This window comes from Molothrus ater, chromosome 27, assembly GCF_012460135.2.
Source record: "Molothrus ater isolate BHLD 08-10-18 breed brown headed cowbird chromosome 27, BPBGC_Mater_1.1, whole genome shotgun sequence".
Taxonomy (NCBI): Eukaryota; Metazoa; Chordata; class Aves; order Passeriformes; family Icteridae; genus Molothrus; species Molothrus ater.
In genome coordinates this window covers 4,342,320-4,359,207 of record NC_050504.2, presented here as the reverse complement: position 1 = coordinate 4,359,207, position 16,888 = coordinate 4,342,320, and the positions used below count along the sequence as shown (strand labels likewise).

The window sequence follows — 16,888 nt, the reverse complement described above, 5'->3', positions numbered from 1 at the left end:
ACGCCAGCGAAAATTTAACTCCTGACTGATGCCAAGACCACACAGTGTCAGGCCTGGCTCCAGAGCTCAGGGGCTCCCACAGGTCAGCGCTCTGGGCAAGGCTTGTCTCTCCAATTTTGCAGTGGATTTTGGCTAACTTCTTTGGAATGAAGCAATCAAGCAATGTGCCAGAGGCTGTGAGCCCAGGGAAGCCTTTGTGAGGGAAAGGCCAGCCTAGGAGGTGTAACAGGGAGGTGGGGGTTTGGGAAGGGGGTTGTCATTTACAGGGACACTGTTCACTTTGGAGCAAAACTATGTGTTTGAGCATGACTGTGATCTAAGAAAACCCACCCAGATGGGGGAAAAGATCCCATCTGTGATCCCCCCAGCACCTCCCAACACTGGCTTCATCTTCTGAACAGGCCATGAGTCATATTCTGCTTTTAGTCCAAGCTGTGGTCAAACTAAAGTGTACTTAGAAAAAGAACACCCAACTTTGGTGCAGAGGTCTCCAGTGCTGTAAGATGTCCAGACAAAGTTCTCCCAAAACACTTGGACTCAGAAATCACCAAATGAGGGAGGGCATTACCTTGGTGTTCAGGACGTTTGTGATCTCACTAATGAACGTTCCCTGGCCATTTCTTCCCGTGGGGGCAGTGCCTGGCTCTGCAGGGTGGGTGCCCACACTTGATGTGACAGGCTGGCAGAGACTGGCCCCTCACACCCTTCCCTCTGCTCCTCCTCACCTGCTGCTGCGTTTGGCCCTTGCTCTTGCATAGTAAGCTTCGTAAGACTTCGGTTTCAGCTCCAGTGCTTTAGTGGCAAACTCCTCCGCCATTCCAAAATCCTGTCATTTGAACAGGTGTGCAGGTAAGTAACTGAATAAATTCAGAAATAAAAAATACATACAGCATGGAAGAAAACAAACTTTGTATGGACTTTCTTTTTTGTATTGCATGGAAAACCTGATGGTTTTGGAATATTTTACATGCATTCAACATCATTTACAGACAGGGAGCTATGATGGCATTTCCAAAGACTCAGGTGTTGTTAACCCAAGTTGCTGTCATCACCCTCATTGTGTCCCCAACATGTGCATGTAAATCCCTCTCCAACAACCTACAGTCTTGAGGAAACATCTGGTCTTGCAGAGGCTGGAATTTTATCTCAAGAACGATTTTTTCCATAGTTGAAAGCAATAGGAAACCTTTCCCATGCCTTTCTGCTTCCCTGAACACACTGACATTCTCTGAGGGGCTGAAGAAAATTGCCTGTGAAGGACAGGGCTGCATTAGCTGCAAGCAGGACTTGCCTGGAAAAGGTCTCCTATCAATCCCACTGCTCCTCACTTCTCCATGACAGCTCACCTGGGAGGATAGTTTGGGAGCAGGGAGAGGGTGACAGTGTGGGATGGCACTGCTCTGGGTGCTTTCCAGGGGCAGTGCCAAGAGACCAGATTATCAGCTCTGGTTCAGACCCTGTCACCACCCTCCCTTGCCTTGTTCTGAATGCTTCATGTCCTGCTAAGCTCAGCACTTGTGAAAGAAAACTCCTCCTAGTGGGGAGGATTCCATTTCACAGCCAAACACTGCTTTGGATTGCTGCCCTGGGCTATGACCTGAGCAGCTCTGGGAGAAAGGACTGAATAGTGCTGCTCCTGATTTGCTCAAAAACTTGTGATGCCAACTCTTGCTATGGGCATGCCCTGCCTGGGGAACATTTTACTTCTCTTTGTACCTGCAGTAGCAGTTACTGTCCAACCAACTGAACTGGGAATGCAGTCATGAGGTATCTTTATGGTCTCATCTATAGCTGCAAAAACTGCAGGAGCAATTACAACCCTCTAAAATTTTCTATCACAAAAGCTGGCATTCCCCAGTTAATGATAAACCAAAAATCTTGTCCTCGAAGCACAGGACAAGAGCTGGAGTTGATTAGCTGTGAATTGGCTGATTTAAAGAGAAGGTTCACACTTTTTCTCCAAACTATGTTTGTTCACCAGCATTAAGATTTTACTCCCCTCGTTTTCCATCTTTCTTGCTCACAGGAAAAAAAAAAAAAAGTGTCCCAAAAGCTCCTTCCCCTCCAGTGTAACCTTTGCTGGCTCATGACCTCAGCTATGTCACTTTTTGAGTTTATGGGGACTTTAATTTGGGGAAGTGAAAGTCCCTGCACTCCAAGTCAGGGAAGGGTGGCAGAACAGGCATCTGCATGAGCTGGATGCTGCCAGATTGCAGTGGGGAGAGTGACAGGGATCTGGAAGTTCTGGGCTGAGAAGGAGTCTTGTGGAGGTGTTTCTGGATGAGTCACTGCCCTGGGGAAGTGCTAACCCCCTAAGCATATGCTCCTTCATTTGAAATTAATTAGTATTCAAAGGAGCACATCTCCTGGCTCCTCCTCACTGCTGCCCCAGAAATCTGGAAAATGCCTCCACCCCCATGTGACGATGTGAACATCATCATCAAAAGGGAGTAATAAAAAATTCAAAGAGCTATAAACACAGCAATGAATTTTTAATCATCCGAAACACTAAACCATTACTGCTTTGGAATTATAAAATGTCAGTGCTCTGTGAAGGACAACCAGGTTACAGGGAGGAGAGATCTGAGAGGCCAAAGCACGATGAGGGGTGGACCTGTCTCTGCAGAGGCACAAAGCTGCGAGGCTGTGCCATGAAAAGAGGGGACACTCACGTTCATTTTCCTTCGACACCGGGAGAGGTTGAGGAGCAGCGACACCTTCAGCTCACGGAAGGTTTTCAGGTCTTCTCCAAACCCTTCTCTGGGGAATTTTTTCAGAGCGTACTGGTAGCGCTGGGCAGCCTCTTTCACTTTACCTTTCTATTAGAAGAAAAACGTGTCAAAACTCATCCTTGGGTTGAGGGTACCTCCCTGCAGAGAATTCACTCACCAGCCCAACCAATGTTTTAGGTGGCTAAGGAAGCACAACTTCACTACTTAGCTCTTTCCTAGAAAAGAAGGGCAGAACATTTGATCAAGGGAACATCTGAGCTGGAAAGGCAGATGCCTTGCACAAGTTGAGATCTCCCACTTCATACAGGAGCTGTCACGCTACAGCAGGAAAGGTGGAGAAATGGTGTTAACTCGATACAACTCCATCTGGTTCTTGGCTGGATGGTCTTTTGAGCTGGGTGATCAGTTACCCATTCCTGGAAAACACCCTCCAACCAAAGCTTAATACACATCCAGGAGGGTAAGGAACACAAATTGTGGGACTTTGGGTGGAGCTCTGGGGCTCAGAGAAGCCTCTGCAATAGCAAAGACAAATGTTACAGCACTGCTGTGGCTCTGAACTTGGACAAACAGGGTGAGATTCACCTCCCGGGACTTCAGATGTTTAAAACTCTACATCTAAGTCTGTTAAGTGGGTCCTGTTTATAATTATTGGTATGCAACAGTCACCTTCAAAGGTGACTCATCTCTGCTATTTTGGGCAACTAATTTTGGGATGGGATGATGTGCACCCTGAAGGGGGGCAGCCGACAGGCAGGGTGAGAGAAAGAGGGCAGGATGGGATCTAGGACACACACAGTTCCTCAGGACACAGACATAAATTTTGCAGCTACAAACAGTGATTTTTAAAAACCTGTAGACTCAGGTTTCTCAGCTGTATCATGTATCTCTGGCACATAACTCCTACTACAATGCCAGCTTTGCCTATTTTCTGCTTCACCCTTAGAGCCTCACAGTGAATCATTGTTGTACTTGCACAATTTCTGTGTGTGTGCAAATCCCCAGGTTTGAAAGACTGGCTTAAAACAAACAGAGAGCAAAAAAAGACGACCTAACTGTAACAGTGGAATGCCTCCCATGGGCTAAAGGGCATGACAAAGCCAGCTGTGTCCTGACAATCTGCTCTCATTGCAAGAAGTTTAGTCTGGGAGTTTTTCTGGGGTATTCTGTCCTGTTGCCTTGATCTCTCCTAGTGAGCTCACTAGGTAATGACAAGGCTGCCAGACCTGATGCAATGACAGCAGCACTCCCAACAAACACTTAGGTCCTGCTGTTTTCAAAGAAGAAATGAAGTGCTGGCTCTAATCCAATGCAACTTGGCTTTGCTTCAGCTTTGTTACAGATTTGGGCAACCAATCCCCTCTTCTCCAACCCCACTAACCAAAACCAAACAGTTTAGAACACAAGGAATGCTGTGAGTGGGAGCTTCTACTTGCCATGGGTTAAGGCAGCAGCATTAGGATCACAGAACCATTTAGGACGGGGAGAACCAACCACTGACTGAACATGGCCAAAACCTCGCACTAAGTGATGCTGCAAGTTGCATCTGTTCCCTGTTCCAAACCCACCCTTCTCACCTTATAAAACATGTCTCCCTCCTCCATCAGCTTGCTCAACAGGATGATCATGATGTCTGGTTTGGAGGTTGCCATTGCCCAAGTTGCTGGACCTGTAGTGTACAGGATGCATGATGGGTAAAGAACTCATACAATGCAAGGGTGGTAGGAAGCTGGGTGGAAAAAAATACCCTGGGGTGGGAATTTCTGCTGGAGAGAACAACTTGGCATGGTCAAAGGGCAGAGTGCTCCAAAGGACTGAGCTGACAACTCCTCTGACACCTAAATTAATGTCATCCCCCTTGCAATGGTTCTCCTTTGCAGTCATTAAGGCTAATCCCAATGGTCTGGGAAAGCATGGAGCGGTTTCCACAAGAGGGCAGTGCTGAATATGGGACATGCTGAGATGGGGGAAACAAACTGTATTTAAAGGAAAAATCAGAGTGGTTACATAAAAGCATTTCTAAACTCAAATCTATGGAAGTGTACTAGGGAATCTGCAGTTTGACTGTTGATAGGTGGTTTGTGGTTAAGTGGACTGTGATTTCCAGCTTCACAAGATGTGAAAGACTAGAGTAGAAAATCCATTAAGGCAGAAAAAATTACAAAGGGAAGGTTGTGTGTAAGTGCTGCTGGTGCTGAAGGCATCACTGGGCTGGGGGCAGTGGCTCTGCACAGGGGCCACCCTGCAGAGCCAGCTCCTATCTCAAGGACTAATACTGGGAGGGAAGGGGTGGCAAAAATTTGAGGACAGCTCATTAGTGTGGGTGAAGAGTAAGTGAACAATATTCTATAAGTAGATTCAGTACGTTTTGGGGGAAGGAGGTTAGTTTTTGAGTTCAAGTTATTCTCTGCAACAGTCATTAAAAAAATTATTTGAAGGTGAGGTAAATTAAAAAGATTAGAGGTGTTGGGGACGCATGCAGACTAAATCAAACAGGATAAAGCAAGGCTAACAAAGCTATCAGATCGAAGCTGATGCTGACAGCAATGAGATATACCTCGTGGGCGACTCGGTAACGTCTGACAACCTTCAAAGAAAGGAGAAAACAAGAAGTTGTAGGAGAGAGGGGGGAAAAAAATGGATGAAGGTGAAAAAAAAAAAAAAAGAAAGGAAAAAAGCAGCTGTGAGAGGCAGGCAGCGAGGAAGCCAATGCACCAGCAAAATCCCCTTTCACAGGAAAACGTAACGTGAGCAGCTGTGTGGCGCAGTGCAGGTACACTGAGGTCTGGAAGCATACACAGAGCAAGTGAACGCAGCAGCTCACAGCAAGGCATGGACAGACTACACTTGGCAACTCAGACTAGTAAAGATAGAAAAAGCATTACCAGAGGAAAGACCTTGCCAAAGAAACAGTTGTTTATTGATTAACTTTTGCTAAGTAATACGACAGGTAAAAAAATAAAGTCCCCATTTTACTAAAGAGAACCAAGTAGTCCTGACTCGCCGTCTGCCTTCGGAGCGTGAAGCAGCGGCTGGGCCTGAGGCTGCCTCTGGGTTATACTTGTATTTTTTAGGATGCTAGCCCCACTGTTTGAGTCCTGACTGAGCACAGAGCTGATGGCAGTGTCCCCCCATTCCTACCTATCTTTGCTCCTTTCTTCAGGAGGGTGACGACAACCGAGGTGTTGCGGCATCCCACTGCTCTGTCGAGGGGCCGCATCCCGCTGTAGTCAACGTGCTCGATCATGGCCCCATGGTCCACCAGGAACTGAACCTGCAGTGAGAAGCCCAACAGTCAGTTCTGTTCTTGGCTGAGACCCCCACACACTGCTGGGGATGTAGGATCAGCAGGAGCTTGCTCTTCTCCACTGCCTGGGCTAAAAGCGTGTCCACGGTGTCTGAGTGTACATTGTGGGAAGCAGGTCGAGGGAGGGGATTCTGTCCTCTACTCCATTCTGGTCTCTGGTGAGAATGGAGAGCTGTGTCCAGCTCTGGGGTCCCAAGCACAGGAAGGACATCAGCCTGTTGGAGCAAGTCCAGAGAAGGCCATGGAGATGCTCCAAAGGCTACAGCACCTCTGTTAAGGAGGCTGGGAGGCTGTGATTCTTCAGCCTGGAAAAGGCAAGGTTCCAGGAATACCTTAGAGCCCCTTCCAAAGGGGCTCTAAAAAGGTTGGAGAGGGACTTTGGACTTTGGCCTGGAATGACAGAACAAGGGGTAATGGCTTTAAATTGAAAAAAAGTAGGTTTTGACTGGATATTAGGAAGAAATCCTTCCCTGCAGTGGTGGTGAGGCCCTGGCACAGAGTGCCCAGAGAAGCTGTGGCTTCCCCATCCCTTGAATTGTTCAAGGCCAGGTTAGACAGGGCTTGGAGCAACCTGGGGTAGTGGGAGGTGTCCCTGCCCATGGCACAGGGTGGAACCAGATGGTTCTTAATTCCCTTCCAACTCAAACCATTCAGGGATCCGCTTCTGTGGAAGCACCTTCCCATACGGAGGGCCAGGACTACCCGTGTTCACTGCTACACCAAGCTGAACCGTTTGATTTTATGGCTTTTACAGCAAGTTCCCCTTTTCTCTGGGTGTGCCACGGCCACTCACCACCTCAGCGTCGCCGTAGAACGCCGCCAGGTCCAGCGGCGTGCGGCCGTTCTTGTCCGCGTGGTCCGTGGCAGCTCCGTTCTCCACCAGGGAACGCACCACGGGCAGGTGGCCCTTCAGACAGGCCCAGCTGAGGGCTGTCAAGCCCTCTTTGTCCATCAGAGAAATGGAGGCACCTGGAAGAACAAACAGCAGTTCACTGCAGAGCTCTCCAGTGTTTAGCACTGTTTACCGCAAACCCCCTGCTCAGCAATGACAGCTTGTTTTCAGAGAGCTCTGTACATAATTATTAATTCCTTCATTAATGTTTCTCCCACCACAGATCCCACCCTCTGTGGCAACTTCAAATACACTTGATGGGAACTGTGGCAAATGAGTTGATTCACACCAAGCTGCAAACTTTTTCACGCCTACCTCTGCAGGCTTTCCTGGCAAACATCTGAGTAGCATGGTAGATCTGACTTCCCTCATCTGAGACATCATCTTTTTAACTGCCTATTTTTTTTTTTAAACTTAATCCAACCCCATTCCAGCCTGTGTGAGTCAGAGATGAAGACCATTTTGCTGTTTCAGCAGGTCACCATGGGGAATTAAGTCAATTCAGCTCAGTTCTCCTAAAAAAGCACATATTTTCCCTTCTTCACTCCCCTCCCCTTTACCCAAAAGTACACAATTTCCAGCAGTATTTCTCCCTGAACTTTACCCAATATAAATACAACGTTGTGGGATACACTACTGCCAACTGCAAGCCAAGGAGAGAGGAGGACTTGACGTTTTCTTGGATGAGGAAATGGCGCTGCCATACCAACGGGTCAGTATTGCTCCACACGGCATATGGATACGGATATGAGAGCTGAACAGCAGTTTTAACTGAACACTCCTCTTCATGGCATGAAGACAACTCCTGTTGCCATGGCACAGCCATGGCTCTGGCTCTGAAGAGTGCAGAGATTATCTGTACCAGCTCTGCTCCTCCGAGGAGCTGCGGCTACCTGAGGGATGCTCCTGCCAGCAGCTGGGATGAATTGAGGCTGCAGTGCTTTTCTCCTGGAGGCAAACTCTAAACCTCCCAGCATGAGATTCCCTGCCTCTAGAATGTTCAGCAAATGTGGGCGTGATGTGAATTTCCTAAATGTTCCCGTTCATCGCAGCTGACACATCCCTGGTCTGCACAGGTTGCTCAGCTGAAAGCAGACTGAGAGGTCTCCCTGCTGGCACAAACTGTTAGTGGTGGAGGACAGCATGGCAATGTTTGCTCCAGGTGTGTTCAGAAACCTCTGGCCAGAGCTCTCAACACAGCGTGGAGTGTCAGTGAGGGGAGGAGGCACACAGCACCTGGAGCCATCAGGAATGCCAAGGTGGGACACGGGCTGCAAGGTACAGGCTCAGAGAGGACAATGCAGAATCACAGACTCATCTAGGTTGGAAAAGACTTTAGTATCATTGAATCCAACTGTTCCAGCAGCACTGCCAAGCCCTCCACTAACCATGTCTCCAAGTGCCACATCTTTAAATCCTTTAAATCTCTCCAGGGATGGGAGCTCCATAACTGCCCTCAGCAGCCTGTGCCAGGGCTGAACAACCCTGTCATCCCTCCCCTAGAGCAACTTGAGGCTTTTTCCTCTAGTGCCTTATTTCCTGGGAGTAGAGCCTGACCTCCATCTGGCTGCTCCCTCCTGCCAGGGAGCTGTGCAGAGCCAGAAGGTCCCCCCTGAGCCTCCTTTTCTCCAGGCTGACCTGCTCCCAGCTCCCTCAGCCACTTATTGTGCTCCAGACCCTTGCCCACCTCTGTTTTCTTCTTTGGACATGCTCCAGCACCTCAACACATTGCCAGTGTTTTCTCACGTTGCCCACACTGCGTCCAGGAACCATTCTGAAGCTGTGGGAAAGCCCCTTCAGATGATCTTGAGCTGACCCAAGCCCAAATTTTGCTCGGGATAAACCTGGAGCTGGTGTGGCGGGATGCACCACAGCTGGTCCCCAACCCCTCCCAGCACGTGCTCTGACCTTGTGCAAGCAGGAACTCCACAGTGCCCAGGTGTCCCTCGGACGCGGCCATCATCAGAGGCGTCCGGCCCTGCTTGTCTGCCATGTTCACATCAGCACCATGTGTCAGCAGGAGATCCACAATCTGCAGCACACAGAGCCAGGGTTACACATGGAGACACAGCTGAGAAGATGCCAGAGCCAAGGAAGGGCAGAACAGACCCCACATTCTAAAAATTCCCACCCCTGACAGAGGCATGGTGGCCTCTGGGATTGCTGGATGGATGATTGAGGATTTTGAAAATGAAGGGAGGTATAAGGACAGGAAAAATGTTCTGGTAAATCATGAGCATCCTGTTTGCTTCTCAAATGGTGAGATAACCAGAGAAGCTGTGGCTGCCCCATCCCTGGAACTGTTCAAGGCCAGGCTGGATGGGGCTTGCAGAAACCTGGTATAAATGGAAGGTATCCCTGCCCATAGGAGGGGCATGGAATTAGATGATTAGATGATCACTATTCCATCATTCTATGATAACACAGGACTTGGGCAAAGCTGTCTGCAGCCAGCCAGAGCTTGGGGTGACAGAAGAACCAGCATCACTTCTTTTTGCTCTGACCACTCCCCAAAACAGCTGGGGCTTGTCTTCTCCATGCTTATTCCGGCAAGACAGAAGGGACGATGGCCCGACCCACTGACCTGCCAGTGTCCCTGTCTGACGGCGCTGAAGAGCGGCACGACCCCGCGGCGGTTGGGCTGCGCCACGGCAGCGCCCTGCTCCAGGAGCAGCCTGCACACCTCCAGCTTCCCGCGCCCCGCCGCCGCCGTCAGAGCTGCACGAGACAGGAGAGAGGTCAGGGACAGAGCCGCGCGCTCGCTGGAGCGCTCTCCTACCTGGAAATGGGCCTTTCTCCTGGATGGGGCCTGAAATGTCAAAGCTGGTCTCATGGCAGGAAAAAACCAGCAAAGAAAATGGGCTGGATTGGTACAGCTTCCACTCTTGTAATTATGGTTACCTCAAAGCTCAACTCTTCCATGAAAAGTTTGCATAATGTCACAGAACGAGGCTGTTTGGGGACAATCAGCTTTTACTGTTTTCTGCAAGTCACAGTGAAATGGGATGAGAACCCCAATAAGTATAAAATAATCTACAGGCACTCGTGGCTGAGGTTCAAGGGGTGTCTGAGGTTCAAATTGACTGAGGTTAAAGGTGTGATTTAGGTTCAGGTTTAGCTGCAAAGAAATGTGATCATGATTTTGTTACAGTTTTCCCTAATGCCAAAGCCATAGGCCGTGAGGCCAAATGTATATGAGAAGGGGCACAATATCCAGAGAAAATAAAATATCCAGAGAAAATAAAGGTCTTCAGGTACTTGACAAGACCTTCTGCAACCTGGCATTGCCTCATGCCACCATGAGTACAAGGGAGCAAGTGAGGGATCAAGCAGGAGGCACTGAAAGATTCTGCCAGCCACTGATATCAGTCACAGTTGTGGCTTTTCTTTGTCCAAGCAAGCACAGAGCAGTGTAATCCAGATGGAGGACTTTTATTTTCCACATCCCACTTTAGTCTGTAGATCTTTGAAACCAGGGAAACAACTGGAAAGCAAAACAGATGGATTTGTTCACCTGTTTTCCAAAAAGAACACTACTTCTGGGCTTTGTTTCTGGCCAGGGCTGATCCTCCCAGCCAGGGTCTTTGTGAAAACCCAAAAATATCTCTCATTTTCATATGCCTATGATATTACAGGTGGGTAGAAGCAACACCTGAGAGCTCTTTCCCTGACAAAATGTGCTCTGTTAAGTCAGAAGTGTGGTGGAGTTAGAGAACACATATTCAATCTGAAAATAGTTCCAAGTTCAGGACCTGCCGGTGGCTTGTTTCAGTGTTAATTTTAGACCTTCTGGTTCCTCCCTCTCCCCAACTTTCTGTGCACTTCAGCACAGCTTCACTGGCTCCACGTTCTGCTGCTTCTGGTAGGAGTTGGAGCAGAAGGTGGGAGTCTATTTCTGACTGATGTCGCTTGTTTTTTCTTTGAAATACATTTCTGTGGGTTGGCTGATTACAAGGTGTTGATGGGTTTCCAACTGCAACACTGTTAATGGTGTGGGATTTAATTAATTCTCAATTCTCTTCCATATTATGGCTGAATTTTCTTCTCTTGGGGTTGAGAGACACCAAGAGTTAAATGAAAAATCATTTTGCTGCCACAAGCAGAACATTCTGCAAAATCTATAATCAGATCCATGTGGGTTTTAAACGTAAGCTACAAATATAGAAGGAAGCAGAGGGATTGGCATGCAGGGCTGCTGGGTTCCACTGCTAAACCTGCCTGCACTTGAAATGTTGCAGGTTAATTTGACGTATTTTACATCAAAATTACTGATGTTTGCAACAATGAAAATATTGTGAATCACTCCTGTGTTTGGTGTTTGTTCTTCGGAGAAGACTTTACAGAAACAGGATGATTTGATCCATTAATTGTCTACTTTCCTTTGCAATTCCTTCTGCCTGTAGTGACCCATCTTTCTGCTGCTCTGTTCCTCAAGGTCCAAGCAACTGGAGTGGGTATGTGGCTCCAGCCTGTCCTTTGCAGCTCGAGCTCTGGGGAAGCTCAAAAGCTCCTGTGCCACTGAGCAGCCAGACCTTGCTCCTCCAGGAGGAGTTAAGGAGGATGAAAATGGGCTGGCTTGAAGTTCCACAGTCTGCTGGAAAGCTCCCATGGCCCAGCACATCTGAGGTGAGTCCACTGAGCCCAGCCAAGGAGCAGCAACCAGGATCCAGCGCTGGTAAACAGGAATTGTGCAGCTTTTCCACGAGGATGTAGTTCCAGGACCACTCACCGTGCAGTAACCAAGTCCTGGCATAAACACCACGACAACAACAACTGCTGTGTTTCTCAAAACAGCTCGAGCTGAGCCTGAGACCGGGTTCAGGTGTGGATGTGCCCATCTCCATCAGCAAACCTCAAGGCCTCCTACACCAGGGATCTGCAACAGTGTATTATTCTGTTTCTGCTGCTGTGTTTTCTTGTGAAAAAACAACTTTATCTGGAGAAGGAATCATTAAGCTGCTCCTGTCCAGCACGTGTATCTGTTTCACAGCCTGGCAGCAAGACAAACACTTTGATGGAGATGTTTTTTGCACCTCCAACTCTGATGGAGATAGCATAAGTGACTCAGACACTTTTCTGCTGGGTTTTGATGTTAGTTCTGTCCCAGGGGGAAATGCTCCATCTGGAATTGGCTGTAGTGTGCTGTCAGCAATTCCTAAACTTATGATGTCACTTGGCACTGCCATTTGGATGATATCAGGCTGATATCATTGAGCCAGGCATTTGGTTCTGCTCTGTGGAAGATGAGACATGAGCAACAAGTATCAAAACTCAGACAAGCCAGGATTCAGATTTTCAGAGCAGATTGCTATTTTTAGGTGGAAACCTGCATTTCTCTCCAAATTTATTTAAACTCTCTATTTACTTTTGGGAAAAATAAATAATACAGTTATGTGAAAGCGAGTATTGAGTTTCATATGAACTTACAGACTTGTTTCATGTAGACAAAAGGCTGCTCAATTTGGTGGTTGACTCACTTTTGCTCATTTTCTCATCATACCTACTACCAATTTTAATGTAAAAGTGCATATGCCTTTGAGTGGTTTGTCAATCCCAAATCCACATTCCCAACTGTCCCAGTTACTCAGAAACCCCTCTCTGACAGAGAAACTCCAAGATGTCTGGTTAGTCCAGCTTTTTGCATTTTGGGGGGCAGAGGTGTGGCACAACAGAGATGGAAACAGGCAGGCTGGGAATGCCAGAGATACCCAGGGAAGGGAAGGGAAGGGAAGGGAAGGGAAGGGAAGGGAAGGGAAGGGAAGGGAAGGGAAGGGAAGGGAAGGGAAGGGAAGGGAAGGGAAGGGAAGGGAAGGGAAGGGAAGGGAAGGGGACAGCTTCTACAGAAATCACCTGTCTCTCCCCAGAGGCTGTCAAAGCTGTTGATCTGTGCTCTCTCCACCTCCTCCTCATCTTTTTCTGGAAGATCGAGCAGGTAGGAGACGATCTGAAACAAAACGATGTGTCAGATCATGAACTCGAATGTGTTACACAGGAACTGCTGACACCACCACACGAGCTGCTTGTAATACACAAAAGGAAGGGAACAGTCTCTGCCTGGCACCTTGAGATCAAGGAAATATTCTTTCTGAGATTAATCACTGAACTTGCTGCCCTGTACAAGCAAAAAAACCTTACCAAGTGTCTTGATATGATGGCACATGATGAGGCTTGGTAGGGTCAGCTCCCTGTGACTGTGTCTGTTCTCTTGGAGATGACCTGGTGCGTGCAGTGGGTGCACCTCCTGGAGGAGGTGAGGCTGACAGGAGGTATTTGGTAGGAAAGAAACTCATTCTCAAGGAAAGGAGAAGGAGCTGTGGGTTGCTGGGGCTCTTTGGAGTACTAATGGCAGTGGTGGGCTTGGCACTGGCTCAGCGGTTGGACTCAATGACCTTAATGGTCTCTTCCAACCTAAACTATTCTATATATCATTTTCCCCATCCTGTATCTTTGTCAGGATGGCAGGAGGAAGCTCTCTGGCTCTTCTCTCCCTCGACACACAGTCCAAAGTTACACTTCTCACACTCCCCATCCATGCTGGAGGAGCGGTGTAGGCAACGTGTGCCCATCCATCTTATCCCTGCTTAAAAATTTACTCCAAAAGTTTATTCTGACAACTTAAATAAAGGCTTGTTATCCTTCCTCTCCTGGATGCCTGCCCAGACCACAGGGTTTGCCAAGGGATCTGTGAACACTGGGACAGGGAGGAAGAGCAGGACAGAAGTACTCTGCACTCCACTTCCAGACGTTCTCTGGTGAGTGGGCAGGAAAAGGACAACCCTTGGTTTCCCTCCCTGCAGAGGCAGAGTAGGTCCTACCTCGGTGTAGCCCATGCTGGCAGCAGCAATCAGGGCCTGCTGGATTGCGTGGCTCTTCTTGAACACTCCCTGCTGCTGGCCAGCCATGCTCCAGTCACACTGGATCAAGAACTTCACCACCTCCAGGTGTCCCCTGAGAGCAGCATGGACCAGGGCACACTGCCCGTTTTTGTCCAAATGATCCACCTTGAAAAGAGATGAAATGATACAATTAAACAAAATCATGAGCAACACGTCTTGGCTTCTCCAGAGTTTCCAACCCCTGTTTCAAAATAATGCCACATGTGCAAAATGTGCATTTTTCTGGTAAACTATCACTTCCATGACCAGAAAACAAACATTTCCAAAGCAATGTCCCAGGCTCTGGCATTATCTTGGCCACAAATGTTTGCTGTGGGGAAAATAGCATTACTTTTTTTTAGGTTTCTCCAGTTTTCTTCAAAAACTCAAAGACTACAAAAATATTTTTTCTGTTGTGTCCTGATGCCCAGCATTCAAATTTTCTTGTGCATTGAAATAATATAACCTGGCCCTGGACACTTCTAGGGATCCAGGGGTGCCACAGCTTCTCTGGGAACCTGTACCAGGGCCTGATGCTAAATTACAGTTATACAATACAGATGAGAAATATTTAATATATTATAACACATTCACATCAATAATATATCAATATTTCTCTTTTTTCAACTCCTTCAGTAATCAGTATTGCAATTTCTGCAAATATCTGAGTCTTCAAACTACACCAAACTGTGTTTTGGAGTATTTCTCAGTAGTGTTAGGGATATTCAAGGAAAACTACGAGTGGCAGGACTTATGTCACTAAACTCTCTCAAAATATCCAACAAAAGCAAAATTCTTTTTTTCCTTCATACCATCCCCACATTATTACAGACAACACAACCCAGCAAGATCTAAACAGTCCTTCAGTCATCCTGACATCCATACCAAAACTACATAAACCCATATTTTGCCTTTTGAACTAAAATTAAAGATATAGGGAAACCACAAATTGTTTCCAGGAGGCTCCACTTCAAAAATCAGCATAATTTTCTTCTTCAACAAAGTATTTTGACTTGACTCATAATATACAATTAAAACTCCACTCATCACAAAGCTAAACAAAGGGGATTTTTCTGGGACAAGTCTGATGAAAATTTTAGGAGAATGTGTCTCAGGGAGATATTTAAAGAATGTTTTGTGCTGGAAAAGCAGCGTTGCCATTTTAACCTTGTAAGTTCAAGGATTTCTCCAGAACATCCTTATGCAGGTCACCAGTGCAGCTCCTACCTCAGACCTGAATTCCAGACACCAATTACTGACTCTCAGGAGTTGCTGTCAATGTGGGACTTTTAAACCCACTACATTTCAGCAGAAAAAAAAAAAAAAAAAACAACACCAAAAGCAGCTCCTGCCTTCATCTGCTGGAGGATGCTCCCTAGCAAAGCGTTCCATGTCCTGCCTGCAGCTCCTACCCAGCCTTGAGCAAACGTGGAGCAGCTCAGATCAGCTTTTGAGCACTGTGGCTCCCTTACCTTGGCCCGCTTCTTGCACAGCAGCACCACGATGCTCAGGAAGCCGGCGGCAGCCGCGTAGCCCAGCGGGGTCAGGCCGCTCTCAGAAGCGGCATCAACGTTGGCCCCAAACTCCAAGAGCAAGGCCACCATCTCTGCGTAGCCCAGGTGAGACTGGACGCACAGGACGGGGGCGTTGTTCAGAACTTCCGTCCGGTAATTCACATTTGCGCCTCCCAAAATCAGCAGCCGACTGACCTGCGCGTGGAAGGAGAGCCTTAGGCTGAGCTTTACAGAGAGACAGGAGAAAGCAGGGCCTCTACACACCTCCAAACAAACAGCAAAGGGCATAAAATGCTGAGCAAAGCCATCTGCCCAATAGATGGTCCCATTTGATGCAGATGGAGCAGTTTAATCATTTCCCAAGTGGCTGGAAATGGTCTGAAGGGTGCTGCCACCCTTTGTCTTGGAACAAAGCCACTCCAGCCCTGCTGCAGCATCTGGGGACGTGGAGGGGATGGGGAATCAAACCACACAGCTGGAGAGAGCTGTACTCAGCACCCTTCCCAAGGGATTTCTCTCGAGGGTCGGTCTGGCTGTCCCACTGCACGGCTCCCTTTGCCCTTGGCACCAGAGGAAAAGCCTGCACCTGATGCCTGAGAGTGACAAGGAAGGGACATGGGGACAGACACTGAGCTCACCTCGCCTGGCTGGCAAGGACCTGGGATAAACATCCTCCCGTGTGAGAAAACAATTCCAAACCTGTACCTCTTGTCTGAAATCCTTTCTGCTGTAGAGATGGGCTCACCTAACTCAACACATTCATGTTACCACTGCAAAAGAGGAGCCTGTACCAGCACATGTGCACGTGCTGTTGGATTTGGGGTCACCTCAGAGTTCATGCCTATCTAAGCCAGAGCCCTTTACAAGTTCCAACATCAGTTATCGCATTCCACATCTTTGGGAATGAAAAAATCCCATTTTGCACAGGCACAAACTCACTATTTGCTCATTGAAATAAAAAGGAGATCCTTTGTCACAGTAGTGGAGTTGACAGACTACCTCACATGGTAAAAAAATCTCAACTGACTAAAGGCCTCTCCTCAGCTCAGGACAAACACCCAGCAAGCTGCTCAGCATGGCCAGGACACGGGACATGGCTCCTGTGAATACTCTGCATGGTCCCTGCCCATTGCTGGAGCTTCTTGGGTGAATTCTGAACCCCACAGCTCTCTAACTTTTCCTCCAGTACCAAGCCCATTGCTGGAGCTTCTTGTCTGAATTCTGAACGCCCCAGCTCTCCAACCTTTCCTCCAGTACCTTTATGTTTGGGGTGTAGAGATTTCTCAGAGATGCCAATGCCATTGAAAGACCTTCAGTACTGTAGGAGATCCAAAGCCCTTGCAGGATAGAGGAAGATACCCCAACTTTTTTACTCAGACCCTGAAAAAGAGAAAGGAACTTAGATCCACACTTACAAATCTGCTCAGTTACACTGGGCAGACCCTCCTGGTCTCTGGACTTCAAAGGAGTTTCAGGACAATAATGACTGCACCCAAGATAATGTGACAATTTGCCATATCTGACCTTCACAGTCAATTAATAAGCTTGCAGAAAATTACTTGTAAAGG

At 47.8% G+C, this 16,888-nt stretch overlaps 1 protein-coding gene across 7 annotated transcripts in view; it reads right to left on the bottom strand.

Annotated features, from left to right (window-relative positions):
* The window catches only part of TANC2 (tetratricopeptide repeat, ankyrin repeat and coiled-coil containing 2), a 147,308-nt gene that overhangs the window by 8,029 nt on the left and 122,391 nt on the right, over nucleotides 1-16,888 (bottom strand). For 6 of the 7 annotated variants that reach the window (XM_036398998.1, XM_036399002.1, XM_036399003.2 and 3 more), the window contains 12 exons: nucleotides 16,578-16,700; nucleotides 15,279-15,515; nucleotides 13,747-13,932; nucleotides 12,782-12,875; nucleotides 9,516-9,649; nucleotides 8,840-8,963; nucleotides 6,833-7,008; nucleotides 5,874-6,006; nucleotides 5,290-5,319; nucleotides 4,310-4,401; nucleotides 2,673-2,819; nucleotides 726-826 (listed from right to left, as the gene is read on the bottom strand). In XM_036398998.1, the coding sequence (XP_036254891.1) occupies nucleotides 726-826; nucleotides 2,673-2,819; nucleotides 4,310-4,401; nucleotides 5,290-5,319; nucleotides 5,874-6,006; nucleotides 6,833-7,008; nucleotides 8,840-8,963; nucleotides 9,516-9,649; nucleotides 12,782-12,875; nucleotides 13,747-13,932; nucleotides 15,279-15,515; nucleotides 16,578-16,700 (1,577 nt within the window). The remainder of the gene's footprint in view (nucleotides 1-725; nucleotides 827-2,672; nucleotides 2,820-4,309; nucleotides 4,402-5,289; nucleotides 5,320-5,873; nucleotides 6,007-6,832; nucleotides 7,009-8,839; nucleotides 8,964-9,515; nucleotides 9,650-12,781; nucleotides 12,876-13,746; nucleotides 13,933-15,278; nucleotides 15,516-16,577; nucleotides 16,701-16,888) is intronic. The other variant, XM_036399000.2, reaches the window with a different exon arrangement.